At 48.5% G+C, this 15,246-nt stretch overlaps 5 protein-coding genes across 5 annotated transcripts; 3 read left to right on the top strand and 2 right to left on the bottom strand.

Moving 5' to 3' along the window:
• Window positions 1–109: 109 nt before the first annotated feature.
• EDB91DRAFT_1103517 (HAD-like domain-containing protein) lies at window positions 110–1,958 on the top strand. Its single transcript, XM_041317336.1, has 9 exons — window positions 110–294; window positions 401–636; window positions 686–795; window positions 859–929; window positions 982–1,083; window positions 1,149–1,297; window positions 1,354–1,406; window positions 1,457–1,783; window positions 1,839–1,958. Exons 2-8 carry the CDS (start codon window positions 605–607, stop codon window positions 1,702–1,704), a joined length of 765 nt encoding a protein of 254 aa, XP_041182700.1. The 5' UTR covers window positions 110–294; window positions 401–604; the 3' UTR covers window positions 1,705–1,783; window positions 1,839–1,958.
• Window positions 1,959–2,012: 54 nt separating this feature from the next.
• EDB91DRAFT_1243379 (WD40-repeat-containing domain protein) lies at window positions 2,013–3,871 on the top strand (the record flags this gene model as incomplete). The annotated part of the gene is made up of 5 exons (XM_041322287.1): window positions 2,013–2,978; window positions 3,028–3,039; window positions 3,095–3,130; window positions 3,189–3,245; window positions 3,296–3,871. 5 exons carry the CDS (start codon window positions 2,013–2,015, stop codon window positions 3,869–3,871), a joined length of 1,647 nt encoding a protein of 548 aa, XP_041182701.1.
• Window positions 3,872–4,847: 976 nt separating this feature from the next.
• On the bottom strand, window positions 4,848–7,172 carry EDB91DRAFT_1343634 (tubulin alpha). Its single transcript, XM_041325787.1, has 12 exons — window positions 6,965–7,172; window positions 6,886–6,917; window positions 6,625–6,832; window positions 6,268–6,569; window positions 6,044–6,216; window positions 5,869–5,992; window positions 5,790–5,820; window positions 5,624–5,742; window positions 5,492–5,574; window positions 5,405–5,439; window positions 5,281–5,351; window positions 4,848–5,231 (listed from the first exon to the last, which is right to left on the bottom strand). Exons 1-12 carry the CDS (start codon window positions 7,023–7,025, stop codon window positions 5,130–5,132), a joined length of 1,341 nt encoding a protein of 446 aa, XP_041182702.1. The 5' UTR covers window positions 7,026–7,172; the 3' UTR covers window positions 4,848–5,129.
• EDB91DRAFT_1103535 (tubulin alpha) lies at window positions 7,173–9,289 on the bottom strand. Its single transcript, XM_041317337.1, has 8 exons — window positions 9,225–9,289; window positions 9,079–9,158; window positions 8,904–8,935; window positions 8,639–8,849; window positions 8,281–8,582; window positions 8,059–8,231; window positions 7,853–8,007; window positions 7,173–7,803 (listed from the first exon to the last, which is right to left on the bottom strand). The coding sequence occupies exons 2-8, from the start codon at window positions 9,137–9,139 to the stop codon at window positions 7,394–7,396; spliced, it is 1,344 nt and encodes a 447-aa protein (XP_041182703.1). The 5' UTR covers window positions 9,140–9,158; window positions 9,225–9,289; the 3' UTR covers window positions 7,173–7,393.
• Window positions 9,290–11,972: 2,683 nt separating this feature from the next.
• Window positions 11,973–15,242, top strand: EDB91DRAFT_1326680 (beta-lactamase-like protein; the record flags this gene model as incomplete). The annotated part of the gene is made up of 10 exons (XM_041325233.1): window positions 11,973–12,264; window positions 12,308–12,669; window positions 12,725–12,997; window positions 13,052–13,367; window positions 13,419–13,710; window positions 13,765–14,334; window positions 14,389–14,532; window positions 14,584–14,766; window positions 14,792–14,796; window positions 14,861–15,242. Exons 1-10 carry the CDS (start codon window positions 12,062–12,064, stop codon window positions 15,240–15,242), a joined length of 2,730 nt encoding a protein of 909 aa, XP_041182704.1. The 5' UTR covers window positions 11,973–12,061.
• Window positions 15,243–15,246: the final 4 nt, after the last annotated feature.

The following is a 15,246-nucleotide window of genomic DNA, read 5'->3' on the forward strand; positions in this document are numbered from 1 at the left end:
GCTGAGAGGATGCTGTCCTAATTCGGGGTCTAGGCTGGCGTTGTTTGGCAACAGCCTCTGATGCAAACAACACGCGGTAGAATGCTCAAGTACATCCATATTGGACGTACTGTACGTTCACAGACAGAAATCGTATGTGTGACATCCGTTTTTCAATCCAAACGCTCCCGCATTACCTATGGCCAATAGCCCGCACTCGAACACCTTATTACTCCTGCGCCGCGAGCAGTCTTATCATGTGATTCCTGTCTTGCAGAAGAACTTAGCAAATGAGAATCTGAATGCTAGACCGAGGTCAGGAAGTCAAGGTCATTTCGGAGCAAACATCTTTGGATGTGGTTCATGACTCATCTGATGATTAGTTCCATGCTACACACACGACGTAATAATGCAACAATAATGTGTGCCCAAAAAAAGACACAAAACGCGACAAAACGATTTTATCTCCCCCACGGTAGGGTCGGCCGAGGACCCATGGCACACTACCAATTTTGGGGTCAATATTCTAGGGTGGTAATCTGTGGTAATACAGTAAATCGGCAGCATGAAGCACGCTAACAACGAACGTTGACACCTCCTGGACTCTATACTTCAACCAGGAAAGATGGGTGCTATCACCTTCCATGTTGATGCGGTGTAAGTCAAGTCAAACTGTCCAAGAGAGAAACTTGAATAATATCTGCAGCTTGTTTGATATGGACGGCACACTGGTAGATTCGACAGCAGGCATAATCGGAGCTTGGGAGACGTTTGCTGAGACGTATCCCGGCCTGGATGTTCAAAAGATTCTGAGCAGTGAGTGGCTCTTGGGTAGGATCGTCCGATTACATGCGACTTAGTCGCTTCTCTTCACAATAGGTTCGCATGGTGTTAGGACTGTCGACAATCTGAGGAAATACTGCGGGCTTACATGTGAAGCAGACCTCGAGGTGGGCAATTCTTCTGTGGATGCACGCGTGATACTGATGAGTCTTCCGACAGAGCGAGGCTGAACGGTTCGAAAAGGCCATCGTAACTTCATCCAAAGCGAATGGCAGAAAGGGTATCACCATTTTGCCTGGAGTTCGTTCCGTCATAGATGAGGTGAATTGCCTCATATTATATTGCCTTGTCAGTGGTTCTTGATTGCTGATCATAACCCTATAAAGCTTCTCCCCGGAAAGAACAATCCCAAGCCATGTTGGGCCATTGTTACGTCTGCGACCCGTACATATGCATCAGCTGCTCTAGAGATTGCTGGAATCTCGACTCCAGATGCCTTTGTGACTGCTGAAGATGTCAAACAGGGGAAGCCTTCGTACGGAATCGTATCACACTTTGAACCATTCAGAATTCACTCACCACCTTCACCAGTCCTGATCCGTATCTCCTCGGCGCACAAAAATGTGGAGTTCTGCCGGGAAATTGTTAGTTGTTGTGTCTGAACAATGTTTTAGGGCACTGACCCGTCCCATAGGTCTAGTTGTAGAAGATGCTCCGGCAGGTGTCGCAAGTGGTCTTGCCGCTGGATGTGCTGTGATTGGATTGATCACATCACACACCAAGGAACAGATGGAAGCCAGACGCCCAACATATTTAGTTGAGAATTTGTCTAGGTGCGCGAAAACTGTTGAGTATCGACTAAGTATTCACATTTGTCGTTGTAGTGTGTCAATGAAGATGGGGGCAAATGGTGGCGTAGATGTCGTTGTCAACATAGATTAGATGAATGTAGTTGACACACTAGAGCGCTCTAATCATCACCCCATGAAGCAAAAATACACAAGGCAGCGGGAGCTATGCCCCTGGGGGATAGTGTTTTAGAGAAGCACTACTATGCGAGCAAAACAATCTTCTCACTCTCAAGAGCACCATCGGGAACGACTTGGATCTGTCGAGAGGCAGCAGAGTGGATTCGGAGACTAGACTGAAGTTACGAAAGTTCGTTAACGAGACCCACGCGTCTATAGCAAGGCACCAGCCAGTGGCATACATGAACTCTCCCGCGCTGATCCCTGACCGAGAAAGATTCGATGACTTCTCGCATTCACGAAGACGAGGCATCCTTCCAAGCGCCTATCCCGCCAACTAGACAAGAAAAACCTCGCGCTCGAATGACGCTCGAGGGTCATGAAGAATGGGTATACAGTGTAGCTGTCATCCCTGGTACCCGTCTCCTCGTCACTGCCTCGCATGACAAAAGTCTTCGGCTGTGGGATTCAGAGAAGGGGCAACAGGTTGGGAAGCCCTTGTTGGGTCACGACGACGGAGTCTGGACGGTTGCAGCGTCCCCTGATGGGCGCTGGATTGTGAGCGGGGGGTGGGACGGAAGCATCTTTGTCTGGGAAGTGGAGACAAAGAAATGCGTGCCCGTCTCGTTCAAGGGGCATGAGGAGAACGTTTCGGGCATCGTATTTTCACCGGACAGCGAGACGTTTGCAAGTGCTTCAGACGACAAAACGATACGTGTGTGGCTGAGGAAGACAGGAAAAACAGTCCTCGGACCATTCCACGTGGGCACTACTGCGTGGTCGGTGTCATACTCCCCCGATGGGAGTAGACTTGCAGCTGGAACTGGGGAGCATATCATCGTCTGGAAAGTATCGAACGGAGAAGAGCTCCTCAAGATAGAACAGCAGGCAGTGGGGATCGCGTTCACTCCAGATGGCCTCCGTCTGGTCAGTGGAAACATTCATGATATCCGAATCTCAGATGCTGCGACCGGAGACATCATCAAACAGTTCGAGGCGCACACTGACCTCATCCAATCACTGGCCATTGCTCCCGATGGCACCAAAGTTGCCAGCACGTCAGCCGACAGCACGACGCGGTTCTTTGACCTGACTACGTTCGAAGCTATCGGCGAGCCATTGGAGCACCCTGACGTCGTGTACTGCGTGGCTTTTTCCGACGATAGTCAGTTTATCGTGACTGGCTGTCACGACAACCTTGCTCGTGTATGGACGGTTCCTCAGAGCGATTCAGAGGAGTCAAAACAGGTGAGCAAGTCCTCCGGCCATGTCATGTTCATGCTAACTTGTCATACAGCCACCACACAAGGTTCCTTCAACTCTCACATATAGATGTGCATATACTGACTATCGGTGACATACAGGATGACCGCCGCCGCGCTGGTCCATCCATACTAATTGTATGTCTTCAGTGTCCCTATTCGTCTTTTTGTACCGCCCTTAATTTCACTCCTGCAGGAGACCGTCCCGCGTTCAAAGTCGCGCGCTGGACTCCCGCGCGGGTTCTTTGATGATGTCAGTCCTCACTTTGAATCAACTCAATGCATGACTGAGTGCGTATTCAGGTCGAAAGAACTTATCCTCCCCGCCGATCCGCGTATGGAGGTTCACAGGATACCGCACGGCACTCGCGCATCAAGGACCTCGTTAATCGTCTCCCGTTTCGCAGGCAGTCACAGCAAGCACGGCCAGAAGAGGAACGTCTACACCACTCGAACGGAGTCAAGCAGTTCCTGCAGCAGCACCTTTCCTTCCGTAGGTCAAAGCCCAGCCAAGAAGGGCCACCAGTCGTTGAAGTCGCAGCCGGACGCAAATTCACTGTAACGTGGTTCTTCTCACCCCTCATATCACATCTAATTGATGCCCTACAGCGTCTTGCTGCTGCCAATTTGCCGGAATACAAGAAAGTCGATGACACCCGACATCCGCCTAAAGAGCACCCTGGCGCGACACAGAGCACGACGGCAAACGACCCGTCGCACGAGTCGTCTGACATTGATTCGCTCCCAGACGTGCATTGGTGCAAGGCGTTCTTGTGCTACTACTCGTGCTGGTCTCATGGCAGACTGAGGATGCCTCCGCGATGGCGCTTGGAGCGCGTCGACCTACACCGCCAGGATCCAAAGACGAGTAGCAGTTAGCTCAACGTGTATTCCCTGCAACAGATGATAAATTTTCAAACTATACTGCGATCGTGACCGTGTTTGTGCATCAAGTCCCCGACTCCGATATTGCTCTCGCTAGTACAATGCTGGAACACAAGTCATCAAAATTACATTTAGCTACCTGCTGATTTTTTTTGTGCCAAACTCGACGGATGGTCAATGTAATGCTAACATCCTATCATGCACATCAGTCCCTGTAGTAATGCTGGGTGAATGTTTCATGTCATGCAATCAGAACATCTATGAATTCTTGAACGAGTTTTGAGTGGATAATTTACGCTCTACTCTACAGGTAAGTCAGAGAAGAATACATTCTGTAATGACAGCAAGCCGTCACATGGTCTCGCATAATCACTGCAACCAGGTCTCGTGATGGTAAAGTTTCAAACTACGATGTATACCTTAAGAGCCTGGACAGCTGCCGTTTATTTCGAGTTTATTTCTCAGTTTGTTTCTGTATGTGGCGTGGCAATGTGTGACTTGCGGTGACAATGAGTGACGCATTCGTGACATGTCCATGAGATTGGCTTGCGGCGGCGCTGGGCAGCGCTGTCATCACGATCAACTGCGACCAACAACAAGGTCCAATTCACAGCCTTCGTGCTTCGCTACTCCAAACTGTTCATTATTGGCCATCAGATACTATCTATTTTGTTCACTGTAATAAATACATGCTGAATGATTTAGTCCATGAGAATGTACAAATTTTTTATTGAAATGGTAGAATACTTGAGCTCGCTGTTGCCTACAGCGAGCACGAAGGTTTTGACACCGTGTGGCGTGAGGTCGCGCAATGTATCCAATTTGGTTCGTAACGCTGGACGGTGGCTTGTCACATTTATTTGTGCATGTTGTGGTAATGAAATAAACTGCGAAATAAACTGCGAAATAAACGGCAGCTGTCCAGGCTCTAAGTCTGATGTAGGCTCCCATCTTCGGGTGCTTTCCCTGGCCCGATGATCAACATTACCTTGACCTTCTCAAACCATTCACACGGGGGACTTGCATTCTGTTCCACCCATGTAGAAATTCATGTACAATCAAAGATGCGAGCTGAACTGATCCAAATAGCAAATATGATGATATGTTATATTGGATGGAAGGACGTCCAAGATAGAGGACGGAAAGAATATCAGGCAGACGGGCGAAAGCGAGCGAAAAAATGCAACAAGAAAAGTGAAACGATTACGAACAAGAATATGCGGTCGCCTTTCCTAGAACAATAGACGTCCATCTAATATTCACCTTCCTCTTCAGCATCTGCAGAGTCTGTACCAACCTCTTCGTAATCCTTCTCCAGTGCTGCCAAATCCTCACGGGCCTCGGAAAACTCGCCCTGCAACAAAGTGTGAACAAGCGAAAGACACATCGAATGGCATACATACCTCCTCCATACCCTCACCAACATACCAGTGAACGAACGCACGCTTGGAATACATCAAATCAAATTTGTAGTCTGAAAACCGTTGTCAGTGTTCTACTCTGGGTAAAGATTATTGAAGCAATCACCTAGCCGACTCCAAGCAACAGAGATGGCCGTCGTGCTATACGAAAGAGCCTCAGTAACAGTCTAATCGATGTAGCAAATATTCCCACTTTGAAAGCATACAAAGACTGCGGGTATTTTTGGCAAGGTCACCACCGGGGATCGTAGCAGCAGGCTCGTTGCAAATGCCCAGCTAAGGGAGCTCATCAGTCGAGCTTGTCAAAACAAGGCAAGGTACAGACCTTGAAGCCGGTCGGGCACCAATCGACGAACTGGATGGTTCGCTTGGTTTTGATGCTGGCCACAGCAGCCTGAACGTCCTTCGGCACAACATCACCACGGTAAAGTAGAGCGCAAGCCACTGTTCAAAGATGAGCCAAGTGCATGGAAGAGCCCTGACACACTTACTGTATTTTCCATCTTTGGGGTCGCATTTCACCTGAAATCACGTGAGCAAATTATGACTTGAAATACGATGCGATTATACCATCTGGTTTCCAGTCTCAAAGCAAGAGAAGGTCATCTCATTGACAGAGTTTTGCTCATGAGTGGCCTTCTCAGCGGACAAAAGTGGGGCATATGTTGCTAAGGGGAAGTGGATACGAGGGAATCTGTAACTGTTCAACAACTTGTTTATGACAGGAAAACGCGATGATACTCACGGAACAAGGTTGGTTTGGAACTCGTTGAGGTCAACGTTTAATGAACCATCGAAGCGAAGCGAGGCAGTGATCGAAGAGACGACTTGAGCGATCAAGCGGTTAAGGTTGGTGAAGCCGGGCTGAGAGACACCAAGATTCTTCTTGCAGATATCATAGATAGCCTCGTTGTCAACCTGCACAATCCGGTGAATACAGCAACACAGAAGATGAATGAGAAAACGAACCATGAACGAACAATCGGAATGTTCAAGAGTCGTATGGGTGGTCAGAATTGAGTTGTAGGGCTCAACTATCGAACTCGACAATTGAGGTGCAGGGTAAACGCAGAACTCAAGTTTTGACTTTTTTCCATAATCCGTAGAAAGACGTTCCAAAAGGAGGGCACCGAAACCAGATCCAGTACCTCCACCAAACGAGTGAAATACGAAGAATCCTTGCAATCCTGAGCAGTTATCGGCCAGGCGACGAATCTTATCCATGACTGGATCAATCAACTCCTTTCCGACTGTGTAATGACCACGAGCATCTAGAAGGCGCGAAGCTATGAGCTGCCGATCATGACATAAAAGTCCGCGACCTACAATTGTTTGCTGCATCCTCCTTGCCCGTGATCATGGTCTCGGGGTGGAAAAGAGACCTGTAAGGACCTGTCTTAACTTCATCGATGGCTCCAGGTTCCAAATCAATGTAGAGAGAGCGAGGAACGTGTTTCCCTGAACCAGTCTCGGAGAAGAACGTGGAGAACCCTGCGTCAGTTTTGTGGGCCTCATCAAGGACGCGACCGTCGGGCTGTGCATTAAAATGTCAGATAAAGGTGTACTCGGAAAATGTCGCGAACGCACGCTCAAGCCGTGTTCTAGGGTGTACAGCTCCCCTGGTTGAAAGTTAGAATGATCCTTATTACGCGCAAAGGGCACTCACAGCAGGCATTGCCAATCTGAACACCAGCTTGACCAACATGAAGAGAGATGACTTCGCGCATGATGAATCGTTAAAAGAGCTAATGAACTGGTACTACCGGTTTGTCGTGAAGGGAGGGAACAGAAGTCACTCAAAATGTTTCCGCTTCAAGTTATCAAAATTTCTCTTGCAAGAATGTCTCAATTTGGAAATATTATGGAGATTACACGGACCATCGTCCGGCCTTTTGACACTTCCAGACTTCTAGTCTTTAGACGGTCCGAATAGACAGAAAATGTGATTCGTGATTCATGTTCCAGGTAAAATGCGTAAAACCTCAAGGACAAGCGGGATATAATGGACGGTATACGTAAATCATGATGGCAGTAGTAAAGAAATTATGCGAGAACGAACTTCCGAGAACCAGGATAAAAGAGGGATTACGTGTATTTAGTACTCGCCAGCTTCCTCAACATCAGCAGAGTCAATACCGACTTCCTCATAGTCTTTTTCGAGGGCAGCGAGGTCCTCGCGAGCTTCCGAAAACTCACCCTCCTCCATACCTTCACCAACATACCAGTGAACAAAGGCGCGTTTTGAGTACAGAAGGTCGAACTTGTGGTCGAGACGACTCCATGCTGTTGAAATCGCAGTCGTGTTTGACAACATGCACATGCTACGAGAGACTTTGGCAAGGTCGCCACCAGGAATGTGAGCAGGTGGCTCATTGCAGATACCAAGTTTGAAACCAGTGGGACACCAGTCAACAAATTGAATCGTACGCCTTGTCTTGATGACACTGACAGCTGCGTTGACGTCCTTAGGCACGACATCGCCACGGTAGAGGAGAGCACAGGCCACTGTGGCTGCATGAGTAACATACGACCCGCAATTAAGATAAACTCTTACTGTATTTGCCCTCTCGGGGATCACACTTCACCATTTGGCTACCCGTCTCAAAGCACGAGAAGGTCATATCAGCAACAGAGTTCTGCTCATGGTGTGCCTTCTCTGCTGAAATGATGGGTGCGAAGGTAGCAAGAGGGAAATGAATACGCGGGAAACTAGCCAAAATTAAATTCGGAGGGCATGGTATTAGGAGGGATTGAACTCACGGAACAAGATTGGTCTGGAACTCGTTCAAATCAACGTTCAATGACCCATCAAAGCGTAGAGACGCTGTTATGGACGAAACAACTTGTGCGATCAATCGGTTCAGGTTCGTGAAGCCAGGAGACGTGATATTGAGGTTCTTCTTGCAGATGTCGTAAATTGCCTCGTTGTCCACCTGCAAATCCACAGTAAGAAATTGTACTATAAGAACTACGTAAACTCACCATGAATGAACAATCGGAGTGCTCAAGGGTAGTGTGCGTCGTCAACACCGAGTTGTAAGGTTCAACCACAGAGTTAGCCATGGTTGGAGCGGGGTACACGCTGAACTCAAGCTTTGACTTTTTTCCGTAGTCGGTTGACAGACGCTCCAAGATAAGAGCACCAAAACCGGAGCCCGTTCCACCACCGAAGGAGTGGAAAACGAAGAACCCTTGCAGACCGTTGCAGTTGTCTGCAAGACGGCGAACCTTGTCCATTACTACATCGATTTGTTCCTTGCCGATAGTGTAGTGACCACGGGCGTCTAGGGCACACCAAATATAGAACTGCATTTTAAATCAATACTGATGAAGGACTTACAGTTGCTGGCGGCATCTTCCTTGCCAGTGACGAGGGTCTCTGGGTGGAAGAGACTCCTGTAAGTGCCCGTTCTGACCTCATCGATCACATTCGGCTCCAGATCAATGTAGAGTGACCGCGGGACGTGCTTGCCCGAGGACGTCTCCGAGAAGAAAGTGCTGAAGCCATCATCATTAGCAGAAGGGGATCCTTCGACCAGACGACCGTCAGGCTACAATAAAAATCTAAGTAAATTGTTCGCGGAATCCCGAGGAAAGATAATCACACTGAGACCGTGTTCCACAGTGTACAACTCCCCTGTAATAAAGATAAATAATCAACAATCAGAACCTAATGGGACCAGATCTCGGCCAATTGCATGCGCCTAGCACGCGTTGAATGTTCAGATGAAAATAACAAAAGTGGTTGATTGCACATGATGAAGGTGGCGGGATACTTACAACACGCATTTCCGATTTGAACGCCGGCTTGGCCGACATGGACAGAGATGACTTCACGCATTATTTCTGGAAAATCTGGGCTAGAAAAGTAGGGCGATTGCACATCAGTATCATGAGACACGGAAAGACGCGTCGAAAAAGCTTACTGGATTGGACGAGAGGCGAGGATGGGGTGATGGTCCAGATGAAAGGGCGCAGGGTTAAAAGTGCGACAAACACATGGCGCTTACTTAAGCCAATCGCTTCCCACGCCTCGCCGTAAGTACCTTTCTAACGGGGAACTGAGTACGTTAATGAAACATGTGTTGATCCTCTGGGTTCGATAGATCTTTACATACGAGTCCATGCGTCCGATTTTAATGATTACTGATAATCAAACCCTGGACTCCTTTCCACTGCCTACTGTATCCGACTTCAAGTAGTAGCAGCCTTATCTCCAGCCTTCGTAAGGGCATTTCCTACGCGTCGCGTGTCGTCCACACCTTTCGTGGAACTCTTACGCGTGAAGTAGCTGCAGGTTCATTAGTGTACTGACATGCGGGAAACCGCATGTCATCTTACCTCACAATGGACTGGCACATTCTCAGACCGTGATTGTGATTGTGTCGCATACCGCACCTGCTGCTCTGAAACCGACCGACTAGGATCAAATGCCGCACGGACAACGTCCACTGTTTTCAGTCTCGGAATAGTCCCGCGTGTTGCTGGAGCCGTGTGGTAAATGTTCTTCAGCAAAGCTCTTGCTGTAGACGCTCAGTAAACACCTGAAATGTAACAAAGCCCACTCACCGTGTCTAGTCTTGCAGTAATCGCAGCAGGTGGTAGACGTTCGTCCCTAGGTCTAACGACCTCCATCTTCTATCCTCTTAATTAGCCCCGTTTTCAGAAGCTTCGAAAACCTTCCTCTTCTTGATTACCTTAGTTCCGCAGTACTTGAAACGTCCGCCCCACTCCTCTTGGCCTTCTAGCCACTTGAAAACAGTCTCAAACTTGACCATGGAAATCCACACGCTTGCGAATCATCAACTCATTGAATATGTCTCCCTGTCAAGAATGAGCGTTTTAGGAGATAGGAAAGCCGCCGAGTAACTCCTCGCCGAACGATCATTCATGGCGTTCAACGGTGCCTCAGGGCCAAGCCTTGTCGGTGTCAACGGGATGGGGCTTAGGCTTGTGTTCCCTGGATGATCAATGCAATTCAGGGAGCGGATTTTTGTCAAGGTGCTCCGCGAATGTTGGGTGACATGTTTCACAAATTCAGCAGAAGAACGGTAAACATATTTTGCCTATTCAACCCGTCAGCAATTGAGACAGGAGATCATAGCTATCTTACATTGTTCGTGAAGCTGAAGACTGTCAACACACGACACATTCCTGCAGCCTTTGTTTCAACAGGGTCCCAAAGGGAAAGTAGCAACGTACCATGATACACCTGGAGATGGACTTTGGTGGTCGCAGTAAATTCTCTTTCTGCCGCAATCCGTCTCTAATGACACCCTTTAGTACAGGGTACTCAGCCGGACTGGCTGCTTTACGTGCTAGATGTACCGCCTCCGTGAATGTAAAACTTCAGTCAGGGGATGTGCAAAATCCGATAAACTTACCATCGTGGTCTCTAACTCCTTCATATGTTTTGTAAGTTTCTCCTCTTCACTGTACATCCTCCCGGCATCTATGTGAACACTTTCGGACGGCAAGTGCACTTCTCAATGATCCACTCGGCATCGATACCGTCTAGACCACGAACTTGCCACCACTGTTAACCTCCAATAACGAGTCTAATGTCGTTGGTTCCGAACCATTGGGTCAAGAAGTCTGCTGCCTGGTTGCATGAATGAAGTGTGACGCACACAGGGACAACATCGGTCCAAGGTAGAGCAGGTATATGAGTATTCGTACTGATCATGGTCGATAAAGGGCCTGGTGACTCACCCTTACAATGCTTGGATAGATTCTACGGTGTTGCTTGTGCCCAGAAGAAAGGGGTTTGACGGTGTGAAACGCTCTGGAATAAATCAATGAGGGATAATGTTGACCGTAATGAGACGCACTCGTGAAAGAAAATGACATCGGTGGCGTCTTCTTTTCTATCCCCATCCTTTAACTTCATATTTCCATGAGGATAGAGAGTCTTTATGACGACTAGAGACACATAAATGAATGCACGGTCAGAAAAGACGGTTCAACGCACTAGAAGTGCTATACGGCATGTTGCTGAGAATGTCACTAGCAGCTGTCACGACCGGTCGAAGAGCAAGCCAGAGTGTACGGGGCAGACGTGAGAGGATGCGTCTAACTCGTTACTTACTTGTACTGCGCTAGACCACGAGACTCTGAAGATTCATCGTCGACTCAGATTCCCAATGACGTTAGGGGTACCAAGCTGACATGAGCGGAACTGAGCTTTGGTGGCATCCTTCCATTGCTGATGGGAATGTGGAGGTCGACGGAGCAGTCTCAACAGCGCGTCAGGTACATATAGACAAGAGGACAGAGATCCCGAGCACCTGCAAAACACGGCGAACGACCTTCGACCTTCTGGAAAACCGCTAGTCTGTCAGTATACACCGACTGGTGCTGGCAGAACATATAGGTTGGTTTTGGCAACCAAACTCTTTGAAGAGAAATTTGTACAGATTAATTGAACCTGCAGATGAGCTGCCGATACCTGAGCTTTGGCTTGATGCCAACTGATGAACGTCCAAACAACGACTACTTAGTTCGCTGGGCTCGAGTGCGACCGTGGCGGGACTGATAGAGCCTCCGATCGGTCTGGTCACGGTCGCAGGGCCCATCGGTGTTGCACAAGTGTGAGCCGCCATGTCATAACTTGGTTGTTTGGACGTTGTCTTTAGAAACAAACAAACGCTCACAGAACTTCCTTTTCGGTCAACCACTTTCACACAAGCTTCACCAGACGCGCTGTCTTTCTTTTTGCAAGAGTTCGGCAGCCTAACAAGTCTGCCATCGGATTTAATACCAAATGATTACATTCACGCCTCTTTCTGGTTCCGCCCGGTCATCTAGCACTGTTCCTCTTGCGTATCTGCTGCAGGTTGACGATATTCGTATTCTCCTCGATTGTGGATCACCTGACTGGAACCCCGAGAATATTGAAACGTTACAATCTGAGTCGGGAGATGGAGTGACTTATCCCTGGCAAGAGTACTGTCGCATAGTGAGAAAGTGAGTGGGCTAAAAGGTAACATACGCGATCTAACGCTAGCAGATATGCTCCAGATATTGACTTGGTCCTGCTCTCCCATGGTGACCTGGCACATGCGGGGTTGTACGCCTATGCATACTCTCACTGGGATCTCCGAGCCCCCTGCTATACCACACTTCCAGTCCAGGCAATGGCTCGCATCGCAACGATGGAAGATGTGGAAGGAATTCGAGATGAACAAGAAGTTGACGTTGTGGAGGAGGAAAACGATGAGTCTGCAATTGCCGAAGGGACAGAGAGCCTGGAGCCACGTTCGCCAGAGTTGAAGAACGAGCCCAAGAAGTTTGTCGCTACCGTTCAAGAGGTACACGAAGCATTTGACGCGGTGAATACTCTAAGGTATTCCCAGCCTACCCATCTACAAGGTAACATTTAACCTGAACCAATCATGAACGGAATATTGATATGCCCAACATTCAGGAAAGTGTCAAGGTCTGACCATCACGCCATTCTCAGCTGGGCACACGTTGGGTGGAACCATATGGAAAATAAGATCGCCTTCTGCTGGAACGATTGTCTATGCTGTGAACTTGAATCACATGCGCGAACGACATATAGATGGCACTGTCCTCTACCGTCCCGCAGCAGGTGGTGTCTTCGAACCCCTTGCCCGACCAGATCTCTTCATCACAGATGCTGACCGGGTGAACGTCGTCACGAGTAGAAGGAAGGACCGCGACGCTGCTTTGATAGGTGCGAACGTTCATCTAACTTTAATAGGCCCGTGCTGATATCTTTGGTGGACAGATGCTATAAGTGCAACGCTGTCGTCACGTTCCTCCCTTTTACTTCCTTGTGACTCGAGTACTCGTCTTCTGGAGCTCCTCGTGTTACTTGATCAGCATTGGAAATATGCCGATTTTCGCTTTCCCATATGTCTGTTGTCACGTAACGGGCGTGAAATGCTGACCTTCGTCCGAAGTATGATGGAGTGGCTTGGGGGGACAGTGAGTAAAGAAGACGTCGGTGTTGACGGAAGCGGAAGAACGGGAGGTACTAGGAGGAGACGTGGAGATGATGATGCAGACGAAGAGGCGCTGGGGGCATTTGCATTGCGCTTCAGGTAAGTGAAACTTAAAAGTAGAAGGTGGTGAACTAAAATTACCCTGTGCAGGTTTTTGGAGTTTTTCCCCAGTCCTCAATCCCTTCTGCAAACTTACTCGTCCAAGGAGCCGAAGTTGATCCTTGCTGTCCCTGCCTCACTTTCACATGGACCATCACGACTACTATTCTCTGACTTCGCCGCGGTTCCAGACAACGTCGTTCTCTTGACTAGTCGCGGCGAAGAGGGCACACTGGGGCGTATCCTTTTTGACAAATGGAATAACTCTCAGAGAGGTGATGACAAGTGGGACAAGGGCAGAATTGGTAGCAACATCATGATGGATGGCGCAATGACTCTGAAGGTAGCTTGCATTGTTTGTACCTACATGGTACATTTCTGATCTATTTGCATCTAGATAAACTCCAAGGTTCCCCTTCAAGGTGCAGAGCTGGAAGCCTTCCTTGCAAAGGAGAAGGCCGCAAAGGACAGGGAAGCTGCTCATCAAGCGTCTATGGCCCGTAATCAACGCATCCTAGAAGCGGACGAAGACGAGAGCGACGAAGATTCAGACTCAGACTCAGATGAAGAAGACGAGGTTGAACGCGCATTGGATGAAAGTGAAATGGATATTGAAGAAACCTCCAATCCTGTAAATGGTTCGCGGCGAAAACGGAAAATTTCCAAAAATGAGGACGATGCTGACTGGGGGCTCGACATTGATGAGGGATTAACGAAACAGCTGCTCTCCTTCGACATTTACCTTAAGGGAAATGTCTCCAAAGCAACATCATTCTTCAAGAGCGCTGGTGGCCAGACTCACCGCTTCCGTATGTTCCCCTATGTTGAGAAGAAACGGAGGGTGGACGAGTATGGCGAAACTATTGATGTTGGCATGTGGCTCAGGAAAGGTAAAGTGTTGGAAAATGAAGCAGACGATGACACAACCAGGGAGGCAAGACGAAACCAGGCTGAGGGCGAAACTGAGGTAACTTTCTTTAGGTGGAATGAATGATCGCTTAACTGATCAACCTAATGTAAGGCCCCTCGTGAACCTCCTTCGAAGTTCGTCACTTCAGAGGTTGAGATACAACTTGCTTGTCGACTTCTCTTTGTTGACATGGAAGGTCTTAACGATGGTCGCGCGGTGAAGATGATCGTGCCCCAAGTCAATCCCAGAAAGATGGTCAGTAATTGTGTCGATATGGCGTTTTCTATGCTAATTGTACTTGTGTAGATTATCGTCCATGCCCACGCTGCCGCTGCCGACGCTCTCATTGACAGTTGTGCGAACATTCGGTCCATGACGAGAGATATATACGCACCTTCTGTCGGAGAAATGGTGCAGATCGGACAACACACGAACAGTTTCTCGATATCCTTGAGCGATGAACTATTGAGCACTATAAAAATGTCAAGGGTAAGTTTATTCTTCCAATTTCGAGTCCATGTGAATAAGTGTTTGGTAGTTCGAAGACAACGAAGTGGGCTATGTAACCGGACGCGTTGCGAAGCCATTTCAGCTCTACTATTCCCATTTTGGAACCCTCGGGGCCAGCGATCCCAACGCCAGATGCAAGAATCCTACGTGCCTCACGAATACTAGGTTCTCGACCCATCCAGATTTTACCGCAGTCGACAATGATAGGGGAACTCAAGCTGACTGCGCTCAAAAGCCGACTAGCATCAATTGGTGTTCAGGCTGAATTGGTTGGTGAAGGTGTACTAATTTGTGGCGCTGGGGCGAGGCGGGATCAATCCGCTAGTTCCTTACAAGACACAGTTGCCGTCCGAAAGACAGGTCGAGGGAGAGTGGAGTTGGAAGGTAACGTTTCCGACATCTACTATGTGGTGCGCAAAGAGATCTACAACCTCCATGCCTTGGTAGCAACATGATGTA

The sequence above is a fragment of the Suillus paluster genome, assembly GCF_016628075.1.
Source record: "Suillus paluster strain FC165 chromosome Unknown EDB91scaffold_4, whole genome shotgun sequence".
Taxonomy (NCBI): Eukaryota; Fungi; Basidiomycota; class Agaricomycetes; order Boletales; family Suillaceae; genus Suillus; species Suillus paluster.

What these genes read in the sequence shown, in the direction of transcription:
- EDB91DRAFT_1103517 (XM_041317336.1), top strand. Translation starts at nt 605, where the DNA reads ATGGGTGCTATCACCTTCCATGTTGATGCGGT. An exon ending in TGTTCAAAAGATTCTGAGCA is followed by an intron (nt 796 to 858) that starts GTGAGTGGCTCT and finishes TCTTCACAATAG; the next exon opens with GTTCGCATGGTGTTAGGACT. An exon ending in TTCGTTCCGTCATAGATGAG is followed by an intron (nt 1,084 to 1,148) that starts GTGAATTGCCTC and finishes AACCCTATAAAG; the next exon opens with CTTCTCCCCGGAAAGAACAA.
- EDB91DRAFT_1343634 (XM_041325787.1), bottom strand. Translation starts at nt 7,025, where the DNA reads ATGCGCGAAGTCATCTCTCTTCATGTTGGTCAAGCTGGTGTTCAGATT. An exon ending in GGAGGATGCAGCAAACAATT is followed by an intron (nt 6,570 to 6,624) that starts GTAGGTCGCGGA and finishes CGCGCCTTCTAG; the next exon opens with ATGCTCGTGGTCATTACACA. An exon ending in AGTCTTTGTATGCTTTCAAA is followed by an intron (nt 5,440 to 5,491) that starts GTGGGAATATTT and finishes TCTTTCGTATAG; the next exon opens with CACGACGGCCATCTCTGTTG.
- EDB91DRAFT_1103535 (XM_041317337.1), bottom strand. Translation starts at nt 9,139, where the DNA reads ATGCGTGAAGTCATCTCTGTCCATGTCGGCCAAGCCGGCGTTCAAATC. An exon ending in GGAAGATGCCGCCAGCAACT is followed by an intron (nt 8,583 to 8,638) that starts GTAAGTCCTTCA and finishes GGTGTGCCCTAG; the next exon opens with ACGCCCGTGGTCACTACACT. An exon ending in ACTCCGATTGTTCATTCATG is followed by an intron (nt 8,232 to 8,280) that starts GTGAGTTTACGT and finishes GTGGATTTGCAG; the next exon opens with GTGGACAACGAGGCAATTTA.